The sequence below is a fragment of the Drosophila eugracilis genome, unplaced genomic scaffold, assembly GCF_018153835.1.
Source record: "Drosophila eugracilis isolate 14026-0451.02 unplaced genomic scaffold, ASM1815383v1 contig_90, whole genome shotgun sequence".
Classification (NCBI taxonomy): Eukaryota; Metazoa; Arthropoda; class Insecta; order Diptera; family Drosophilidae; genus Drosophila; species Drosophila eugracilis.
Genome location: NW_024573812.1, coordinates 8,386,864 through 8,408,985, shown reverse-complemented (window position 1 = coordinate 8,408,985; position 22,122 = coordinate 8,386,864). Strand labels below are relative to the sequence as shown.

The 22,122-nt window shown below is 45.5% G+C and overlaps 2 protein-coding genes across 5 annotated transcripts in view; one reads left to right on the top strand and one right to left on the bottom strand.

The window, feature by feature from the left end:
• The window catches only part of LOC108112482 (filamin-C), a 24,836-nt gene extending 7,547 nt beyond the window's left edge, over positions 1–17,289 (top strand). Inside the window, exons 4-17 of one of the 4 annotated variants that reach the window (XM_017222344.1) lie at positions 135–440; positions 713–1,449; positions 1,511–1,766; positions 1,939–2,289; positions 2,425–2,622; positions 2,814–3,247; positions 3,359–3,777; positions 8,662–9,673; positions 10,411–10,631; positions 12,587–12,735; positions 12,845–14,939; positions 15,001–16,493; positions 16,567–16,746; positions 16,807–17,289. In XM_017222344.1, the coding sequence (XP_017077833.1) occupies positions 135–440; positions 713–1,449; positions 1,511–1,766; positions 1,939–2,289; positions 2,425–2,622; positions 2,814–3,247; positions 3,359–3,777; positions 8,662–9,673; positions 10,411–10,631; positions 12,587–12,735; positions 12,845–14,939; positions 15,001–16,493; positions 16,567–16,746; positions 16,807–16,938 (7,983 nt within the window). In that variant the 3' untranslated portion in view covers positions 16,939–17,289. Of the gene's footprint in view, positions 1–134; positions 441–712; positions 1,450–1,510; positions 1,767–1,938; positions 2,290–2,424; positions 2,623–2,813; positions 3,248–3,358; positions 3,778–4,443; positions 6,250–8,661; positions 9,674–10,410; positions 10,632–11,732; positions 12,067–12,586; positions 12,736–12,844; positions 14,940–15,000; positions 16,494–16,566; positions 16,747–16,806 lie in introns of those variants that run through there. The other 3 variants (XM_017222345.1, XM_017222347.2, XM_017222346.2) reach the window with 3 other exon arrangements.
• On the bottom strand, positions 17,223–22,122 carry LOC108112485 (cilia- and flagella-associated protein 61). Its single transcript, XM_017222354.1, has 14 exons — positions 21,845–22,122; positions 21,487–21,786; positions 21,289–21,430; positions 21,073–21,236; positions 20,861–21,012; positions 20,512–20,807; positions 20,118–20,452; positions 19,640–19,832; positions 19,302–19,585; positions 18,978–19,214; positions 18,287–18,849; positions 18,069–18,232; positions 17,760–18,005; positions 17,223–17,700 (listed from the first exon to the last, which is right to left on the bottom strand). The coding sequence occupies exons 1-14, from the start codon at positions 22,120–22,122 to the stop codon at positions 17,347–17,349; spliced, it is 3,708 nt and encodes a 1,235-aa protein (XP_017077843.1). The 3' UTR covers positions 17,223–17,346.

The following is a 22,122-nucleotide window of genomic DNA, read 5'->3' as shown; positions in this document are numbered from 1 at the left end:
TAACGCATTAACATATTACCTTTTAATTATGATTAACAAGTGCATTAAAGAAACATAAATACTCATTGCCCGCTCTTATACTTCCTTGCTGACCAATAAAAAGCTTAACACTTAATTGCGATTTAATCTTGCAGACCGATTGGAACGATGGCCGCGTAATGTGCGAAATTATTAAGGGACTGGGTGGGTCGGCGCCTGCACCGGAAAAGCTCAGCACCGATCCCTTCCACTACGAAAATAATATTCGCAAGGCGGTGGACGCCGGTGCCCGGCTGGGTGTGCAGCCCATCCTGACGGCCAAGGACATGGCCAACCCGGAAGTGGAGCATCTGGGCATCATGGCCTACGCGGCCCACCTGCAGTGGGTTCCACCAAGGCCACCGCTATCGGACCTGGTCAGCGTCTACCTGGAAAGCACATCCGGTCGGGTGGGCGAACCGGTGAGTGGAGCATTTATGTATATACAGTTGAGAACATAATAATAGTGCACTGTTTTCTGGTAAAACCTTTTCCTTCTATTTATCTAAAGAACTTTTTTGCAAATTTGAAAAGAAAGTCTGTATATCAAAGAGCTTTAAAAGGGAGTTTTCGGAGAGTTAAATGATGTTTTAAAATTCTCAGTGCTATCGTCTTGCCCACAACTGTTTAAATATACAGAACTTCAGAGTGTCAAGTGCAGTAGGTAAATGTTTAATGTCCGATTCACACGCAGACCCACTTCCGTATCGATGTGATGTCCCGGGATATAAGCCTGAGCTCAGTACGCTGCCATGTGGTCCCTCCTTCCGGACAACCAGGACAACCTGTGCGACTCAATGCCCATGGCGAAGGAGTCTTTGTTCCGGAGCGATATGGAATGCATGAGATTGTGGTGGAGATCGGCGAGGACAGCTTGGGTGGGCACTTCTTCCGTGCCCTGCCCCGCTTGATGCAAGTGGCTCCACCGGGAATGGCACCCTGTGCCTTGGGTAGTCTCGTCGAGGTGCTGGTTAATGCTACCGGTGCACCCAAGACGGAAGACATCCTGGTCACTGCTGTCTCGCCCACGGGCATCTCGCATAACTGTGCGCTGAAGAAGATCGACGAGGGTCACAGTGCCATATTCAAGCCGGACGAGGCGGGCATCTGGGAGATTGCCATCACCTACCAGGGTCGCCACATCCAAGGGGGACCCTTCACCTGTGCCGTGTTCGATGCTTCTGGAGTTTCCGTTCACGGATTGGATGGGGCCATGCCGCTGAGGGCGCATACCTTCGAGGTGGATGCTCGAGGAGTGGGTGTATCAGGAGAACTCCATGTAGACATTGTTCATGACAAGCATTCGCTGGTCTGTTCTGTGGAGAAGATTGTAGAGAACAAGTACCGGGTAACATTCATGCCCAGGCAGAATGGTAAATACCGGGTGTACATCTACTTCAATGGCTACGATGTCAAGGGTTCGCCATTCATGTGAGTAGATCTGTTGATCTTCAAGTGAAGTTTAGGTAATAATAGTTCGTTACAATTTTAGCATGCGTGTGGGCACCAAGGGAAGATCTGGGAAAACGCGAAGCAGCCCGCTGCACGATAGCAAACACCGTTCGGAGAGCCCTTCGATGCACTTCATCTCGACCACGAATACCCGGCATAATGATTATCGAAACTCCTCCCTTTCGAGGCACAATACGGCGGAGAGGACCAACAGCTACTCACCGCAATACTCGCCCAAATTGGATACCACAGACTATCACAGTTCGAGTTCCAGGTACTATAAGCGGGAGAGCGAGGTAAGTAGAAATGCAGGGGGCAGTAAGGCATGTGGCATGCGGCATGGGATTTTCTTTCACATCACCCAACCCATCAAAATTGAATGTTTTGGCTAACACACACATACACATCCACATTCCTCCATCCTTGGTCCGGTCCCCAAACACACACACTGAAAACTACCTTCGACAGGAGAACCACGCCACACCGCCGCCAGCTCCCCCTCCAGTTAGTAGTTCACCCACGGTCAAGTATCTTAACTCGGCCGATCTTTATACGGAAACTCTAAACGGGCGACGTGATTCAAAGACCTCGAACAGCAGCTCTACGAAGAACGACTACTACTATGACAAGGAGAACGAGCTGTACAGTCAGCGACGTGGAGTGACCAAGCCCAAGCTAACACCGCCACGCGAGGAGCGTGAGTTGAGCAGCAGCATCAATACCAGCAGCAGCAGCAGCTTCCAACAGCAGCGGCACCAGCAACTGGCCACCAGTACCCTGACCAGATCGCTTAGTCCAATACCTAGTCCCACACTCAATGTAACTAAATTTTTGTTGTTTCGATTTGCTATCCCAAAAAGAGAATTATCCGAAAACCAAAAGATTAACTCTTGCCTGCTTTGTGTACTTAACCTTTTCCGAATATTTGCTAATCCTTGTTTTCATTTTCCATAGACCCGATCCAGCGAGCTGCATACCCACAGCCCGTTGACCATCAAGACGTCCAACCAGTACGAAAGTTCTACGCGAAATATCACCAGCAGTCCACGACACGCCTCTGTTTCCCCCGTGCAACGTTATTCCCCCAATAGTGCCTACATTACCACGGCCACCCATCGGATGGGTAGTCCCTTGACCAGCCCAGTGACCAAGGTAAGGTCAAAAACATACAGATTTGACTTAAAAGTCTAAGACATCTCCAGAGGCTTAGAAATATGTCTAACAAATATAAAGGTCTTGATGCTTCATTTTTACTGCATACTTTTAGACATTTATCAAAAAAATGTCGCCTCCAGAGATTTCCAATGCAATCCTTTGACTAAACATTAATTTTGGCTTCTCAGAATGGCTACGAATCGTCGCGAACTGTGGAAAAGTCTTCGACCTACAAGTCCACCTCGAACTATGTTACCGACTCGAATGTTCGTGCCAGTCCCTCCCTTTATGGAACAGCTGAGCGACTGCGTCGAACTGGATCGCCGGAGCCGCGTATCGACCACTCCTCCAATGTGAGAGTGTCCTCGATGAAGCCGGCTTCCGCCAGGCGTGACAGCTGGGACGTCATCAACAAGACGAAGCATATGCTCTCGCACAATTCGCTCGAATCGCTGGCGAACATGACCGAGAAGCAGCTGAATACGGAACTGCAGTACAACAGGCCGGATTTGGACCACGAGACGCACCGGAACACCCAGTACAACAAGTTCGCTTTGCATAAGCAGCAGCAGCAGCAGTCGGACTATCGCCGGGATTCCCCCGATGATGGAGAGCGCTACAAGTAAGTTAATTTTTAAAATTTTAAGATAAATCCTTTTTGAATCTGTCTAAAAGTAAAAAGTTAAACAAAATGTAAATATTAAAATTAAAAAATTTATTAAATATTTTGCAGACCCAGTGCCATTACAGTCAAGTCACATTCGAACAATACTTACACGGACAAGTCCGGCGGATATACGAAAACCGTGAAAGAGTCCAGCGAGCATGTGGTTACCGAGAGCAATGGCCATGGTCCTTCTCCGGGTTATGGTTATAGCTCACTCTCTAGGTTTCGACCGATAGATAGCAACGCCACTGGTGCCAGGGCTATTCGGGTGCAGGATATTCCGAATGGCTCCATTGGACGTCCCGTCGAGTTCGAGATCGATGGCTCGAAGGCGGGTTCTGGCAATCTGGAGATCCTGGTCAACGGCGGGCGCGTCACCTCCTCGGTCCGCTCGCTGGGAGGTCAAAGGTTCATTGCCAGCTTCACGCCCCACGAACATGGAACGCACACGGTGCAGATCACCTTCAATGGCGAAACAGTTCCAGGTGAGTCTTAACTTCGAGCATTTATCGATATGTGGGTGTGATAAGTGGTTTGGTTGCTTATAAAGGCATCTCACTTGGGACCACTTATTTTGGCCATAATCTTAGATAGGAATAGCTGACTCGATCTTCTATTGTTATTCTTTCAGGCAAGGTATTTAGTTTTTGGTAAATCATTTGTTTTTATAAGTATTTATATTTGGAAACAGTCTTAGATTAGGTATTTAATATTTAAGTTTTACTTTTTAGGAAATGTTGTTGTTAATTTTTGTATTTTTCTTCGAAAGTTTAAGTTTGTTCAGAAAGTTTCATTAGGTATATTCATGCCTTCTATTTATTAAAACTGGAAAAACTTACCAAAATGAACCAGTTTCTGATAATAATCCAAAAATTTTTGAGAATGTAACAGCTGACAAGGAAACTTCACATATAGATGGTTGGCTTCCTGGTTTAGTTTAAAGATTTTTGAAGATCTTCTAGCCACTGTGCGGCGAATTCGTGGAATGTGAGTCGCTCTCTGAGTTTTCCTCTCCCGCAAACTATCACTAGTTCTCAGCTGAGCTCACCTGTGCTCACCTGCCGCGATCTCTCCGTTGTTTTCTCTCTGGCCCTCTCAGCGATCGGCGTTACCTGCTCGACGGGTTTTCGGAACTCATAGTTGACGGCGCTCCCATCGAGAGTCGCGTTGGCAGTCGAAGATCGCGCTCCAAACGAAACTGACACGTCGGCGGCAACGCAGTTAACAGACGATCGGTTCGCAAAACGCCAGGAAAATTGGCAAGAAAATTGTGATTGTGGCTAGCGGAGAATCAGATAAAAGTGAAGAATTGTGTGTTAAACTCAAAAAAAGAACCCCACGCGTAAACAAACTAGCATTTGGCTGTGAAAAGAACAACTATGAGCTCTTTTTTTGGGCTCCCGGAATGTGAAACGAATCAAAAAGATTCCGTGTCGGAGATTTCTAAGCCAAAGAAATATGCTAATATTCGCCCCTCCACTCTCTGTTTTTTTTTTCCTTTTCTACATTTCGGGGTCTCTTGTGCGAACAAAAACCAGTTTAATGAACCTTTAAGCTGGAAATATTTCAACCCGAAGATAGCAGCGTGCAGGGGTTTATTTTTTTGTCTGTGGTGGCTCTGTGTTTTGGCTAAGCCGAATCAATAATGCGAAGAAAACTGTCTCCGCATTGCAATGCAATTTTATTAGCCACTTTTGCATTGACAAAGGGGCAGCCATCTTGGTTTGCCAACTACTGCCACTTCCACTCTTGGCCAAGACTCAAAGGCGCAGATACAGATACACAGATAACCGATGCAGTTGTATGTGGTTCAAGGCGCACTTGTTGCATGCCAGTGCATTGTGTGTATATGCCTATATCTATATCTATATATCTCTCGACGGCTGAGGCGGAAATCAAAGTTGCACCGAGAAAACCGATTTCCCCCCGGGTACCTGGATGGAATTACTCTGCTCCTGCTGCAGCCCAAAACCCGTTGGGATAGGTTGTCAGTCAGGTATGCGGAGGGCGCGACAGGTATGCGCCAGATCTCCGGAGCAGATTGCGATTTCTTGGCCACGTCGGCCACTTTCCACCGATTTTGAAGCTCACGAAATATATGCTTAAAGTTTAAGCATCGTGAGCAAACATTTCGATTTCGTTTGGCTCCGTTTCGTTTCTTTTTTGTTTAACAATGAGTTTCGGCTTCGGCCACACCTCTCACTTCGATTTTAGCCTCCTTTTGCCCGCCGCTTTTACCCAACGCTTTTGGCCATTTCCGCTCAGCATATTGGCATACATTCCCACTTCCAGCGCTCCGGCGTTTGGGATTTTTATGAGCCACCGCCATTCAAAGTGAAACTGCCTGCCTGCCTGCCAGTCTGTCTGTCTGGGTTGTGCATAATTTAATAACGAAAATTGTCGAAAAGCAGCAAAGGCTGCAGCATTAACTGGTTTCTGACGCGCCCCTTAACCCCTTTAGACCCCTTTAACCCCCTCGTGTAACTCCAACCCCATTCAAAAAAGAAAAAACAGAGAGCTGGAGTTCAAGTCGAGTGATTATAAATACTTAACATCAACAGCAACAAAAAAAAAAGAAAAACCTATTAAAAACGTGTATAAAACTAAAGTGTCGTGGTAAAACGCGATTAAAACGTGCACCGAATCGTGGTCGTGCCGCGATGTCATTTTGTGCAACGCTCCGCAAATTCTTATAAGCGCTTTCGCTTAATCGTTGTTGTCTTGTTGAAATTCAGATTGCCGCACTTACACATAAATAAATCATTTACAACCCGCTGACATAATCGCTACACGAAATAATTTCCACCTCTTTCAAGTTCAGACGTGCCGCCAGCTATTGTGATTTGATTCAAAACCAAAAGAATAAAGGTCTACGAGCGTTTTCAGCCTCACATTCAGATTCTACAGCAATCTAGCACTGTCAACGGCACCGGTTTCCAGTCTCCAGCCACAAAAACGTAAATCTTCCTTTGTAACATTCAAAAAATAGTTTGGTGTAACGGTCAGGTTGAGATTCGGATACGGATTTTGAATCAGAATCAGACTTCTGCGACAGCTGCAGGCCATCTAACGGGCTTCTGCGGCGAGTCACGTAACCGCAGGCAAACAAACAAACAACATACAGGTGCCTGCACTGAGAGAAAAACAAAGACTTTAAATTTGGAATATTATAGAAATAGGAACTGTGGAAGCCATCTCATCTAGAGCCTTCTGCTGAAGAATTTTATAGTTTTTATGCGTTAGTCATAGAAAGCATCAACACATTAGAGACTTGCCTTAGTGATTTTCTTTAGAAATTGTTTCTTTTTAATTTCCCTTATAAATGTAGTTAATTTCCCTAAGAATAACTCCCAGTGTGGGGCTACAGCAGATGCCTATGCAGATTGAATAACAGCGTTAGATGCCACATAGCTGCACTTGTTCTCCGACCGGGAGGCAACAACTCAGCGATGCGATTAGCACTCTGGCACTGGGAAACTGGCCAGAAAAGCGGAAAAAAGACAGCTTTTCATTTGGTCGAAGTGCAGTTGCTCTTGCAACTTGCCATGGGCAATTTACAACTTTGCCTAGAAGCGACAGCAACTTTTGCCGCCGCATTCTACAGGGGGGGGAAGTCGACCAACTTCTGCTGGGTGCGTTGGACTCTTTTGATCGGCGGTCGTCTAACTGTAAAATGTTACTTTTTGCATAGCCGCTGGCCATGAGCAGAGTTATGAGAATGCGATAACTGATTAATGATGGCCCCAATTGGCAGAATACCGAAAACAAACAGTTACGAAAACTGTGAGAAGATGGGAAGTGTCTCTCGCCAAAGAGATTTTCACAGCTTGTGCGTTTTTTATGTGTCTTTTTTTTTTTTGAGTTCCGCGATGAAGGAGAAGTTTCCCAGGGAACGACAAGTCGCGCGTTAAGCGATTCCGTCGTCTGTCGTCTGTTGGGGAACCCAAAACGGGGCAAGTTTTGAGCTATGACAGAGTTTCTCAACTACAGCTCGATTTTTTTCCATCGAACTGTCGACTGACCGTTTCAGCAGTTTTCATGGAAAGCCATAAAAACAGCAATACAGCAGCAACTGCAAACGAGCACTAAAAGGAAAAGTGCAACAATTGCAAAAAGAGAAATGCATGGAAAGTTGCAAACAAAAGTAAATTTGAGCGCCAGGCAAACAAACACAGAAAGAAATGTATAAAAAAAAATAAACACCAAAATCCAATAAAAATGCTGCGAGATGCTGAGAGTGCCAACAAATAGGCGAGCGTTTAACGAGCCAATTGCCAATCTGCTCCACCATCGCAAATTGGCATCCGAGCCACTCGATTGCGGCTCCTCCAAACGATTTAATGATGCTTTCGGGCTCATTTGGAAACATTCCTCTGACTCTGTACCAGTAATATTGGTTTCTCAAAGAAGATATATATATATATATATATATAAACCATGTTGACTGAAAGTTAAGGCACAAGATACTCAGCTCAGTAGACTCAGATCCAGAGCTACAGATACGCACTTGTCGCCGGCAACCAGGCGGCACAGATTGAGATTGCGACAATTATAATGAGACGCAGCGAGAAACAATGCAAAGTCGCAGCGGAAACCTTGTCGGCTAAAGAATGCGAGGTTGGCTTGTAAAGTTTTGACTCAGTTAGGTGGGGGAACTTGTAGCTGGCATGTACGACCTATTGGTGGGAACTAAATGATTTCATTCTTATGGGAAATTTCATATTAATTAGAATGGGAATTTCTGTCGAAGAAGAAAGTAAAAAACTATAAAATGAATTAACAAGATTTGGCTAACAGGACATGCAGGTTTGATTTTAATCAAGATTTTGTAAATAACTAAATCCTCCTCAAGTTCTTAAGATGTCTTAACTGTGGGGTAAAGAACACACAACATCAAATTTAATCAAAAACTATCTTCGTTGTATAACAATTATCTCAATTGCAGTTTCAGCTCTGATTTGTGGGTCACAAAATGTTGTTTGATTGCTAAGTTCTATCTTTAAGATTCAATTTCACATCTTAAGTGTTTAACAATAACCAGTGCATCGAAAGTGGAGCAATCCAGAATATCAAATTTCAGATTTTGCACATTTATCTTTAGAGTAAATTGTCTTAATAACGATAGCTTAAAATAGATGAATGTGGGGCATATTAGATAGTATCTCTGAACTATTTGAGCCACCCACCAACATCAGTGGCACTATAACATTCGTCTCAATTACCTGAACTGCAGGTGCACACAGTGGTTTTGTGGGTCAAATATCGTTATTTGCTACTCGGTCGTTAAGTCAGCTCTTTAAAATGCCAATTTGCAAAGCAATCTTCCTTGTTTCCCATTAAGATACTAATCTATCTTGCATTACTTACAGGTTCACCGTGGCACGCTGAAATCATGTCCTCACCCGGCCTGACCGCTCTGGGCGAATCCACTCGCCTGGTACCCGCCAATACGCCGGCGGTTTTTGAGATACTGCCGCCTCCTGGACAAAGCCTAAGTAAGGGCGAGTGCGTGGCTACGGTTCTGACTCCTAGCAAGTCAAAGCTGAACGCCAGAGTCACCCATGAGGCGGCAAATGGTGCTGCTCGCATCGAGTTCGTGCCCACCGAGGTGGGCACCCACGTAATCGATGCGTCTATCAACGGCACGAAGATCGCTGGCGGCCCGCTGATCGCCAAGGTCTACGACTCCAGCCTAATCCAGGTGACGGAGGTGAATGGCGGCGTGGTCGGTCAGCCGTGCCAGTTCCGCGTGGATGCCAGCGCCGCCGGCGAAGGCCAGCTGGAGATATCCATCAACGAGGGCGAGGTGCCCAATCATGTCCAGGTCGTGGGCGGTGGTCGGTGCCTGGTCTCCTTTACGCCGGAGCAAGCCAAGTCCCATTTGATTGACATTAAGTTCAATGGTGAAACGGTGCGCGGCTGTCCCTTTGTCTGCGCCGTGGCGGACACCTCGCGAGTGCTCCTCAATCTCTCCAATCTGGAGTTGATCCCGGTCAACCGGCCCTCCTCCTTTCACATCACCGTGAGCGGAGGCGGAGCCGCCGAGTTGGCTGTCAGTGTGCGCGGTCCCCAGGGCGAGTTGCCTGTCCGGGTGACTGGAGATATCCACGCTGGCTTCACGGCCGAATTTACACCCACCACCGTTGGCGGCCATTCGATCAATGTGGAGTACAACGGCTTTGCTGTGCAAGGTACCCCCTTCCTGGCCAAATCCTACGATGCCAGCAAGGTGGTGGTGGGAAGTGTCTCGCGAGGTACCATGGGACGGCCGGTGCAGTTTACAGTGGATGCGGGTGATGCCGGTGAGGGCAACCTGGAGATAACAATTTCGGCCAAGGGACAGAACATTCCCACGCAGGTGCATCCGCAAGGCAGTGCAAGGTAAGTCGGGCATTTTCACTTATTAAAAACCTTTTTTTCTATTTCAAGATATTTTATTTTTATAATCTTAATCTCTCTAGTTTTTCATCAAATTGAGACCACTTAAGCTTTTGTACTATTATAATTACTATAACAACTATAATTTTAGTAATTGCCTGAACCATTAATTACAGCCATTACTCTGATTAAAAAGTATACGTCAGGCAAAAGAAAGCGTTCCTGACTCTAAAATTATAATTACGATCACGATTTGAAAAAGAAAAAGCTTTATTATTAAAAAAGCAAAATATGTTTATTAATAATATCTAACCAAAAATCTAATTTGAGGAACCAAAAAGGGAATTTCCAAGTTCAAAATTTCAGTTAATAAGCCATTATTCGATTTAAAGAGTGGCCCATGTAGCGTTTGCTTTCTGAACTATCGATGATTTTCACTTTGACATTTTCAATGTTATTGTCGATTTGTCAGATATTTAGTAGAAGATTTGCGGTATACAAAATGGTTTACGCTCGAATAAAATTGGAAAATATTGATACCTTTATAGCGATTTTAAAACGCAAATCTTTCGTGAGCCACCCTATATAAGCTTCTTAATTACTGTGAATATAGGGTATATACTGGTCGAATCAGACGACTTTCTTTTACTAAGCCTTTCTTTTGTTTTATGTGTTTTAAAGTACATTTTTCTACCATTTTCTTTTTTAATCTTCAACTTTTATTACCTTTTTCCTTGCAGATTTTCCGTTTCGTTTGTGCCGACTGAGTCGTGCGAGCACACGATCAACGTGTCATTCAATAAAATGCCCGTGCCCGGCTGTCCGATTACGGTCAGCATCAGCGGGGGCGTGGCCGGGCCCCAGGTGTCCCTTGGAGGACCTGGACCCGTGCATCAGACCAATTCTTTTGTAATCAATCACAATGGCGGCCGTTTGGAGGACATCGAGGTGAACGTGGAAGGTATGTAGGCAGTGATGGCCAGTAATGGCCAACCAGTCAATGCCAACCGGGCTCCTTGGGCCCATTCCCACTCCTGCTAACCACAAGTCATCTGATTGTATGGGGATATCCATCCCTCAGATACCCTTTCATTGCCCCAAATTTGTGTTCTGTGCATTGGTTTTAATCTTAAGGCTCGTAATTTAATTGCTCGTTTGCTAAATGTTTGTGTCTGCTAAGCGTATTACTCGATTGGATCCATTTGCATACACATATCCGTATCTGGTAGCAGTAACCGTATCTGTATCTGTATCTGTATCTGTAATTCGTATCTGCAACTCGTATCTGTATCCGCATCGCACCCACTCTCTCACACCTCACGCACAAAGACTTGTACAGGCAATTTGTATGAGCGGAAATCGTTGTGGAAACTCCCAAGCATGCCACACACCCCCACACACTTTTCACCGCCTCCCATCACCAGACCCAGACCCAACATGTGGCTCATGTCTCCAGCTGAATCCAAGAATCCCAAGACAAGGTGCTGCACTTAGAGAGTGGATTTATGAGATGCGCAGCCTTGTCGTGTAGTTTGTGCGTGCTTGTGTAATTATTTAGCACATTTATTATTTGCTTATGCAGTCGAACTTCGTTGGCAGGAACTACTAACTTAAAGAGCATAAGCTTAGTGAGAAAAAGATACTCTTTTTCAAATAGATAGTTAACATCGTATCTTAACCGATTTAAGTTAAGTTTGGAAACAAATAACATGTAATTTGTAAATTTATTGCTTTGGATTGATAGCTTTAACTTGGAACTTACAGCAGAGAAGGCATTTGGATATATAAAGATTTGGCTTAGGGAAGTTCGACTGTACTGCTTTGAGAGATCTTATTTCAAGCTTCAGTTTTTGGGTACCCAGAACCAGCTTAATGTATGCAAATATGCCAAAGGGCAAGTTATGGAATCTCTTCCATGGATACCATACAGTGGCCATATTATTCATGTAGTTCAAGCCTACTCCTTGTGTGTTTTGTGTGCATTTGTGATTGTCCCTTGTTTGTAATTATATGTCCTTTTTGTAATAATGTTGCTCACTTTTGTATCTGTATTATATTTCAGGACGGCGAAATCTTTTGTACTAGACTCTATATATAAATATATGCATATACTTATATTACCTATTACCTATTAAACGAGGGAGTAGTCTCTGTGCTCTCCCCTCTAAATACATATATACATATATATATACTATTTACCAGGTGTATATATACTCGCTAACCGTCCGAACCACAAAATAACCCCAGACAGAGTCTCCGAATGGGCGAAACTCTATGCCAACACAATAACAAAATGAAGTATTTACTAATGTCCGATTGTTTACTAATGTGTTTCATACTGATTAATGTGTAGATTTACTTGAATAAAATAAAAAACGAAAATGGTTTAAAACAAACTCAAATAGGTTGTATATCCAGCAGGCTCGTTTACAGATCAACTTGGGATTGCTCTTAACTTGTATCTATTCTGTACTGTACTGTCTCTGACCCTTACCACATACCCGTTTACTAACCCTTTCTGGCACAGTCAATACAATAATCAATCAAAACTAATCGCACTCCAAGTAAATGACTCGAACTAATCTTAAACGGTACTAACTACTACCCAAGACCCCCCGACAGCCCAAACATTTTAAAGTCTAAAAAATTACTAATAAAGTGAACATTTTTCCAAATTTTTTCGCTTCATCCGCGACTGAAAACTAAACACTAACCCAACACACATCTGACCCAACCGAATCGTTGCCCAATTATCGAATTTCAACAAAACAAACAAACGAAATCAATCTCAAACTCATTTCCGGCCGCGTCGCAACCGAAAATCAAAATCAAACAAAATACACAATAATTAATCAATACTAAAATCGAAATCAAAATGATAAACAAAAATACGAAATACGATACTGGCCAAATCAGGACCTGCTGGCCAGTCGGTTCCCGCCCAAGTGCATCAGTCCGCAGATGGTGTCTTCAAGGCGGAGTTCGTGCCCAGAGTAGTTGGCGAGCATCGAGTCAATGTCACGGTCAATGGATTAGCCACCGCCGGAAGTCCATATGCAGCTAAGGTGGGTGAAGAATGTGTAATTTTTTGGATTAAATAAAGTTTGGACTTACACTGAGAAAAAGTTAGGGTTATTTAAAAATCGAACTTCATTTTAACTTTCTATTATCCAGGTCTACGACGTCAGCGCCATCAAGGTGAAGAATGTTAGCAGTGGAACAGTGGGCAAGGCTGTCACTTTCCTCGTGGAGACATCCCAGGCTGGACCAGGCAATTTAGAAGTGACGGTTAATGGAGGGCGGGTTCCAACCTCCGCCCAGGCTCAGGGTCAACACACCTATGCCATTAGCTTTACGCCCCGTGAAGCTGAGAGTCACACTGTGGAGCTTCGCTTCAATAGCCAGGATGTTCCCGGATCGCCCTTCACCTGCCGCGTGGCAGCTGCTGCACATATCCAATCACCAGAGACCATGGACAAGGTCAGCGTGGGTCGCCTCTTTGAGTTCGTGGTAGAGTCAGACACCAAACCCACAGTTGAAGTTTTGGGTCCAGCCAGACGAAGTGTGCCCGTGAAGATTGACCCACTGGGTTCGTCTACCCTGGGCTACAATGTCAAGTTTGAGCCCATGGAAGTGGGTGACCATTCAGTGGAGGTTCGTTTGCCAGGTGGTGGCCATGTGGAGGGCAGCCCTTTCCTGCTCAAAGCGTACTCCGCCGAGAAGGTTATTGTCACGGATATACGTGCTGGCGTGGTTAACAAGAGTGTGAGCTTCGGTATCAATGCCTCTCAGGCGGGAGCTGGTAACCTTGAGATCATTGTGGCCGTCAATGGCAAAAACGTACCCAACTTTGTCCAGTCCGAGGGCAATGCCCGGTTCAAGGTGAACTTCAAGCCGACGGAGGCGGCCACCCACTCGCTATCGGTGCGATTCAACGGACATCCGGTGCCGGGTTCACCATTCAGCTGTCACATAGCCGCTGCAGCGGCATCACCATCGATGGGACTACCACGAGCCATGGCCATGGGAGAATGCCTCAAGCAGGCAGCCGTCAAGATGGACAACACTTTTGAACTCGAGGGTTTCGAGGGTGTGGAGCCGCAAATCTTTGTGACCTCGCCATCGGGCGATAATGAACACTGTCAGTTGAGTCAGCACGATGGAGGCAGTTACTCCGCATCGTTCCGTCCCACGACTGTGGGTCGTCATCTGATCAGTGTGACTGCCAACGATCAGCACATTAACGGATCCCCCTTCAGTTGCAATGTTTTCGATGTCTCCAGGGTGAGCATCAGCGGACTGGAGCAGCAGTACGGACCAGCCAACTTGGGTGTTCCAGTGACCTTCAGTGTGGATGCTGCAGGGGCTGGTGAGGGAACGCTGGAACTGGTGGTTTCCACGGACAGTAGCACTGTTAAGGCCGAGGTTGTGGCATGTGCCCGTGGTCTCTACGATGTGACCTTTGTGCCTCAGAGCACGGAACCCCACTACGTGAACATCACTTTCAACGAGGTGGCCGTGGATGGAAGTCCATTCCGAGTGGACATTCAGCAGCACACTCAACACATTCAGATTGGTAGTTTGGCAGCTATTGATTTCCCAGCAGACGATCAGATTGTTGAGATCTTCTCACCCGATCAGAAGTCTGTTCCGTACTCAATAAACCGGCAGACAGCGGAGTTCCGGACCCACATGACGGGCAACTACACGCTGCGCTTTATAGATCGCGAAACACGACAGCACATTGGATCCCGCACTCTGTGCGTCTTTGATCCCACTCTGGTGAAGATTACAGAGGTAAGCGAGGCCTACTGCCATCGTCCAGCTAGCATTGGAGTGTCCTTGAACGAAGCTGGCCAGGGAGATCTGTCTGCCTTAGTGCGTTGCGGAGCTACCGAAGTGCCGCACACTATCCGAGGACCTACTAAGTCCGGAGTGTACGAGATAGTTTACCAGCCAACGCGTGTGGCTCCCCACAAGATCAGCATCCTCTTCAACGAAGTGCCCATATCGTTGAAGCCTCTGGAGATCAATGTCCTACCCGCTAGTGCTGGCAAGGAAATCAGTGTCAGTGGATTGGGATTGTATCAGTCTCGGGTGGGCAAAACCACTTCGTTTGCCATTGACACGGTCAAAAGGCCAGCTAGAGAGTTCGATGTGGTGGTTTCCGGCCCAGGAGGTCAGGCTTTGCCAGTGAGATGCTATCAGACGAAGAATGGACACCTCCAGGCGGAGTTCACCATCAACAAACCAGGACAGTGTGTGATTGGTAAGTAATATCATTCGGTTTCTTCCAGTTCAAGACACTAATCTGTTGTCATTTCCCACAGAGGTCCTCCACCAATCAAAGCCTTTGCCTGGCAGTCCCTTCACCTGCGAGTCCTTCGACAGCAGCAAGGTCACCACCCAAGGAGTTACCAAGGAACCGCTGGCCCTTCATAGTCCCAATAGCTTCACCGTGCGTACGGATAATGCCGGATCTGCGGAATTGGAGGCCTTCGCCATATCGCCAAGCAATCAAAGCATTCCCGTTCTGATTAGTGAGCAAACCGAAGGAGTCTACAACGTGGAGTTTGTGCCCTCGCAGCCGGGCAATTACAAGATGACCCTCATGTATGGAGGAGAGACAATTCCCAGTTCACCCCTGAACTTTACCGCCTCGTCAAGTGGAGTAAGGAATGATGCCCGAGCAGCTGGCCATGGACTGGAAGTATGCCACCGGAACAAGGAGGCCTCCTTTGTGGTCTACTGTCCCATTGCCCCAAATGTCCAGATAGAACGTTTGGACGAGTATGGCGAAAGGATAGAGCCCAAGATTAAGGCTTTGGGCAACAATGAGTGGCGCATTTCATACACAATTCTCTCCGTGGGAAAATACGAGATCCGAGCCAGCTGTCCGAACAGGGGAAGCCTGCCGGGATCTCCGTGGCATATCAGCTGCGTAGAGTCCAATAAGGTTACACCTGTTGGTGGCTGGGGAACTCTGGTGGATCATGATGGGCGACTGATTCTCCCTGCAAGAATCATTTTCGATGTGGAGAATGCTGGACCGGGAAAGCTAGTTTGCAGCATCGATGGTATCGAAATACCTGTGGACAAGTTGGTCGATGGAAAGATGTGCCTAAATATCACTGGCGAGAATCTGGCTGCCGGTGAACATGATTTGGACTTAACTTGGAGCGGGCTGACCATCACCCAGTGCCCAAGGAGTGCCTTCGTCACGGGTCAACAAGCAGCGGATAAGGTACAGCTTATGGGTCGAGGTCTCGCTGCAGCTCAAGCTGGAGAAGTGGCCCACTTCACCATCGATGCTTCGAATGCACCGGCTGGTAGACCCGAGGTTATACTCACTAGCCAAGACAACACATCGCTGCCAGTTAGCTTGGCGCAACCCAGGCCCAGCGAGAACATATGGATGGCCTCTTATACCCCTCTAAAATCCACGACGGGCACTTTGAATCTTTCCGTTAAGTGGAACGGTCGATTAGTCAAGGGATGCCCGCTGACGGTGGCCGTTGGCTCTTCGATGGATGCCACGAAGGTGATTGCTTCTGGCGAGGGTCTACGTCATGGTATAGTCGGCAAGGACATTAAGTCCTGGATAGACACCAGGAGAGCTGGACCCGGCGAACTCACTGCCCATTGTGCTGGAGTCCGCAAGGTGGCCTATTGCGAACTGTACGATCATGGCGATGCCACATTCACCCTGAATATCAAGCCCCAGGAGCCAGGACGTCATCTGTTGACCATCAAATATGGAGGACAAAATGTTCCGGGCTCTCCATTCGCACTGAAAGTGGCCGGAGCACCGGATGCCAGTAAGGTGGGTTGGCTTATAAATCTTCCTAGAATTGATTATTTCTATAAACCTTTTTATTAATTATTTATAATTTTAGGTCCGCGTCTATGGACCTGGAATCGAGCATGGGGTGCTGGCCACTTTCCAGTCTCGCTTTATCTGCGACACTCGGGGTGCAGGAGCTGGTCAGCTTACGGTTCGGGTTCGTGGACCCAAAGGAGCTTTCCGCGTGGAGATGCAGCGGGAGAGTCAGAAAGATCGGACCATACTCTGCAAGGTGAGATCAATCAATTAATCTATCACATTACCTGTAACTATAATGATCTCCAATCCTTAGTACGATCCAACCGAACCAGGCGACTATCGAGTGGAGGTCAAATGGGCGGGTGAATTCGTGCCAGGATCACCCTTCCCGGTCATGATCTTCGACACTGAGGAGGAGTTACGAAGATTCTTACAGGGCATATGAGGCCAGCTGAACCACCATGTCATTGTCTTCCCCAGTGGCCTCAGCCCCCTGGCCATGAACCGTGATCAAGCGCGGCGACGAGCCCCAACTTGCTCTCCCCTCTAGAAACCCATTCCCTTGTAGTATATATATTAAGCTAACACTGAGACCTAAAGAGTAAAATGTTATACTAATCGAACTAGCTAACTTAATCACAGAACGAACCGAATAACTAAGCCCTTAGGTTAATCCCAAACGAAGGCTTTCGCTTTTGATTATTTATAGATTTAATATGTTGAGCAATGTAAAAACTTGCAATTGGTTTAATTATTTAGCGTTGTATGGAATACAAAAAATACACATTTAAACAAATACCTGCGCGCCTTGTGTCATTTCTGGGCACTGAAATTCTTTGTAAATCAATCTGAATTATAGGTTAAAGACACCCCAATCCTCGGGCAAAGCAAATTCATGGGTAAAATCCTTGCGATAGGTTCGAACAAAATCGATAACATTTTCCTCCAGCCTCTGCCTCTGGCTGAGTTCCAAGCTGCTCCTGATATTTTGGGTATCCTTGTTGCTCATCAGCAGCATGGCCAGCAGCAGTCGGCGATTCTTCAATTGCAGATCCTCGAATCTATCGTGCATTAAGAGCTCCGTCCAGGGTTGTTCAAAGAAGGTCAGGAAGTTGTCAATCCAACCAGATTGATAACGCCCACGCAAATCATTGAGCAACATGGCGTGCTTGCCACAAAAGAACTCCAAGAAGTTAAAACGCTTCGGCTAAGGTTTGTTAATCAAATAAATTGGGATATTTCTTCTAATAACTAAAAGAAGCATACCCTTTTGGTAACGCAAAGAATCTCTATCACAATCATTTTCTTGCTTAGTCGAACGCGGCAAAAGTCTCCATCAGAATATGTGGTCATGCGCTCTGAATAGTCAACAGGAAGTTGACCTATGAGCAGGGGCTTCGGTTGGACGAACTTGGTGATATAATAGCCCATTGGCAGCATGCCAGTAAACATGTACGGCCTTGAGTACCTCGACTGCATCACCATCTTGATCATGTTCAGTTCATAGGCCAACTAATGGATGGAACAAAGATGGCTCCATGGATGTCAAAATTGAAACTGTATATGTGGACTCACCTTTTCAGCCATTTCTTGCGGACTGGTATTGGTGTACTGAAAGTTTGGCTTGGGAATCATGATAATATTCTTACCCGCAGAGAATATGTTACGATCATTAGTGCAATAACGTGCATTGACCACGACCCTCCTGTCATACATCTCAATGCCTGCATCAGAGAGAACTGGTAAGGTAGAGATATTAGATAGATAGTAGCCATGATCAGGATAGATCTCACCATCCTCCATTGACGTTCTTAAAGTATTCTGCAGGTAGTTAACAAAGAGATCGCAGTTCAGCTGGATTTTTCTCCTTCTTGGATGCGTTATGAACTCCACTTGCTCGATTAACGTATTGTCTTGGCTTAGAATAAACTCGCTGAAATTGGTCGATAGGTGGATCGTGACGCCCAGATCGGCAACCATTTCCAGGATTATCGGATCCAGAAGAGTGTCCACTTCAGGATCACCCAAGTCCTCAAATCCAAGCGGTATATGGGGCTTGACCAACGTGATGTTCTGGGCATTACAACCATGCGTGACCAGAAAGTTAACGCACTCGTAAACGCACAGATTATATCCATAGAGTATAACATTATAGGATTCCAGCGTGTCCACCAGCTCACGCACCTTGTGGTAGAAAATAATCCTGTCCAGGCGATTATTATTGGTTATATAGTTTAAAGGTGTCGGATGCCCCTTAAATTCCTTATCCTCAAAACCAAACCTCGTGGCAGCCATTAACACCAGCTTCTCATATCGCAGATTACAACCGTCCGAAAGCTCCAGGGTCTTTTCCTGCCTGTTAGGGATGATGAAAGGAAATAAGAGTTAACCTGGAGTCTACAGAAATCAAAATTAGTTATTTAAAGCATTAGTACTACCTATTTTCATATTCTCTTAAACTTGTTAAGGGCAAACCACACTCACCTCCTTATTTTTTTGAGAACACCAGGCACAAATCGCACCCAATGCCTTACGTCCATGCGATGCATTGTATCCCTAACAAAGGGATTCACGTTTCCAGTGTCAATATAGCAGTCACGACCATTCATACAAGAGCTGCATGAAAATTCACAATCGTAGGCCGCTTCTACAACGCCAGGACTTGCCAGCACAGTGATGTCCACCATGGGAAGGCAGTTGTACTTGCTAAAGTTTATCAAACTGTTGGAGGTATAAAGGTTAAGTTAGTTTTTCTATCTGCAAAATCAGGATTTTAATATCCTGATTTATAAAAATGAATCATCTTACTCTTTAGAATTCCAGGCGAAGATGATGGTTCGGAGAAAGGCACGACAAGTTTCAGAAAAACCTACGATTACCAGGGAATTCTTGCCACCCATGTGCATGGTGGGCTTCAGGTTGTGGCAAAAGAGACGCATGCGACTGGTGCAGATATCTACAGTGGTACTGTACGTCACCTTTGAGCCCCGACGCTTGTAGGAGGAGCAATTGTAATCGAACAAGTTCTTCTTCATGCGGCGCGGTTCCACAGGCATCATGTTGTACATCAGATCGTTGGGCAGTGAGATTCCCTACAAATCGAAAGATTAGTTCTTTCCAAATTGTGAAGCTCAAAACCAACACACATTGAAATAGTGTATGTAATACAACTCTCGGAAATTTTCGTACAAAGCCACCGTGCGAAGGATCGGAGTGCACCACATCTGGAAGAACGGGTGCAGCCTGAACATGACAATCTCCCCACGCTTGTGCGTTAGCGAGAACACATCGCGTGGCATCATAAATACCTTGCTTATATCATCGTAATTTAAAAAGGGACTGAAGGTTAGGATACAGGAGGATTAGGTTAGGAAATAAATTCAAAAAGTTTTAGAGCTGCAAAACAAGAGATTGAAATTCGATAGTTTCTTTTATCGAAGTTCCTTTTCGCTCTTAATCGTAGGTGCTATGAGAATATGGAATAAAAACTAAAAGCAGTCTCAGTGAATTATTTACTACAAATAATATTTTGATTTCTTTAAAAAAGTAATCTTTAAATCAGTCAAAAAATCAACTGTATTCGACATCTATGTTCTTGCAGCTCTTCGGGAATGTCAAGCTCACCTTAAAATCAAAAATCCTACCAAGGGGCAGTCGGTGTGCTTCTTGGACTGACCGCAACGTATGGTGAAACAGCTCTGATCAGTCTTGGAATTGTCTAGAATATCCGCTATGATACCATCAAAAACGCTTAGGACTGTCTCTGTATAATCGTCGTAATCCTTATCGTCGTGGTCAATAAGCGTATCCCTATTGGAGGACTTTAAACATATCATAGTCCTGATTTCATCAACTTCCTGTCTCTCGACGCGTTGCACGCGGAGTTCACCAAACAAAGTACTTCGATGGGCAACAAAGAGACTTTCGGTCACGGAGCTACTAGGACGATGGGCAACCGGCTGAAGGATAACATGTAAAAAAAATTATTTCGAAAACATTTTATATAATTATTACTTACCAAAAAGAATCGAAGCAGTTCTCGCTGACAAGGACTCGTCGATGAGGTGGCAGGCACCATGGTAACACAGTAGTCAAGATCAGGAAAAGCACTGAACATGGCCGACAAAGAGTAATAGGTGTACTCATAGCGTACCAGTGGATGCAATTGGAACAACTTCAGCAGGAATCCATTAGACGCCTTTTCCAGATACTGCATCTTATTTACGTTGTGCGAGTGCTCCCCAGGTGGCAAATCGAAAGCTATCTCCAGTTTGTCCTGATGTGCTTTCATATAGTAGATTCCCTTGCGCAGTTCTATATATTTTATATTTTTTATACGATTTTTTTGTTACTTAACTAGTACTCACCCTCGTAAACGTATTTGTACTTTCCGAATAAAACATCCCTCGCTTCAGTTTTTCCATCACATTCTTGGTCTATCTTACTTTCATGCATTTTATAGATCTTGTCCATCTGTGTCTTAGTGTAGAACTCCTTAGTTGAACTGTGCTCCACTGAGCTATTAAAATAAAAGTATTCAAGGATAATAACTCTACTCTTAGACATCCTAACCACTTACAATACATCAAAGTATGCACGAATGTGCTTAACCCCTGGTGTATACCGCGTCAAGTTGCTCAAACGCTCCAAGTGAAAGTTTGTAGCCAGCGTCTCAATATCAATGGAATCCGACAGCCACATTAGGCCTGCTCCCTTGACATTATCTGCGATCTCCTCCTCAAACTGGAAAATCATTTCGAATTAACAGCAAATGATAAAAACTAATCCTACGCACCTCGGCAATTATAATCTTGTCATTCCTTTTAGATCCATCCACATTCAGCAGGTGCTCTGCAATGTAAAAGTCGCCGTGTTCTCTCCTCAGTTCCGGATCCTCGGAATCTATCATCTCGACAATGTCGTCATTGTCCTCGGGTCTGGTAGGAAAAGAAAGCAATAAAGGATATATACACTTCTTCATAGTCCAACTCACAGCGCCTTGCGAAAGGATAAAACTGGCATGATGTTCTTTCGCTGGATAACGATGACCGCGGGAAGATTCTTCTGCTCTGAGACTTTGCAGAACTTAGGGTAAAAGGTCTTTCCAAAGGCTTGAACAGCATCGTATTGGCCTCGCGGACAATTCGGCGGCTTGACCACGATCATGTAGGTGACCAAGTGTTCATTGTAAAAGACCTCCAAGATAATCTTTTTGAGAAGATCTCGCTTGCCCTCCTTGCAGATGAAGAAGTTAAAGAAGATGGAATTGAGTAACGTAATGGGAAATTCTATGCTGTTGTGGAAGGAGATCACATCAGGGAACTTAACGATAATGCCAATTCATAACTTACCAAAACCGCACATTGAGCCAGTGCAGCCAGAGTTCGTTGCTAAGCACCGGAATACTTGGATGGTTGGCGAACTCGCTGTAGGCCAGCAAATTATTAAACTCATCTTTATTGTATACCAAAAGTCGTTGAGCCTGATTCTTAAAGAACAGGGTTTCCAGTGGCGCCGTCTCCTTGTCGCCAAAGTGCCAAGTGTTCTTGGCCTCGTATAGATCCTCTAGGCGTGGCAGATCCCGTACCCCCGCTGTAACGATTAAAATATTGCCCTGCCTGGTGGACAT

Bases quoted from the DNA above. Each gene is read 5' to 3' on its own strand.
- LOC108112485 (XM_017222354.1), bottom strand. From the start codon at position 22,122: ATGTCCACCAGGCAGGGCAATATTTTAATCGTTACAGCGGGGGTACGG. The intron at 21,787-21,844 runs GTAAGTTATGAA...CTTCCACAACAG, and splicing joins TGGCTCAATGTGCGGTTTTG to CATAGAATTTCCCATTACGT. The intron at 18,006-18,068 runs GTGAGTCCACAT...TCCATCCATTAG, and splicing joins CGCAAGAAATGGCTGAAAAG to TTGGCCTATGAACTGAACAT.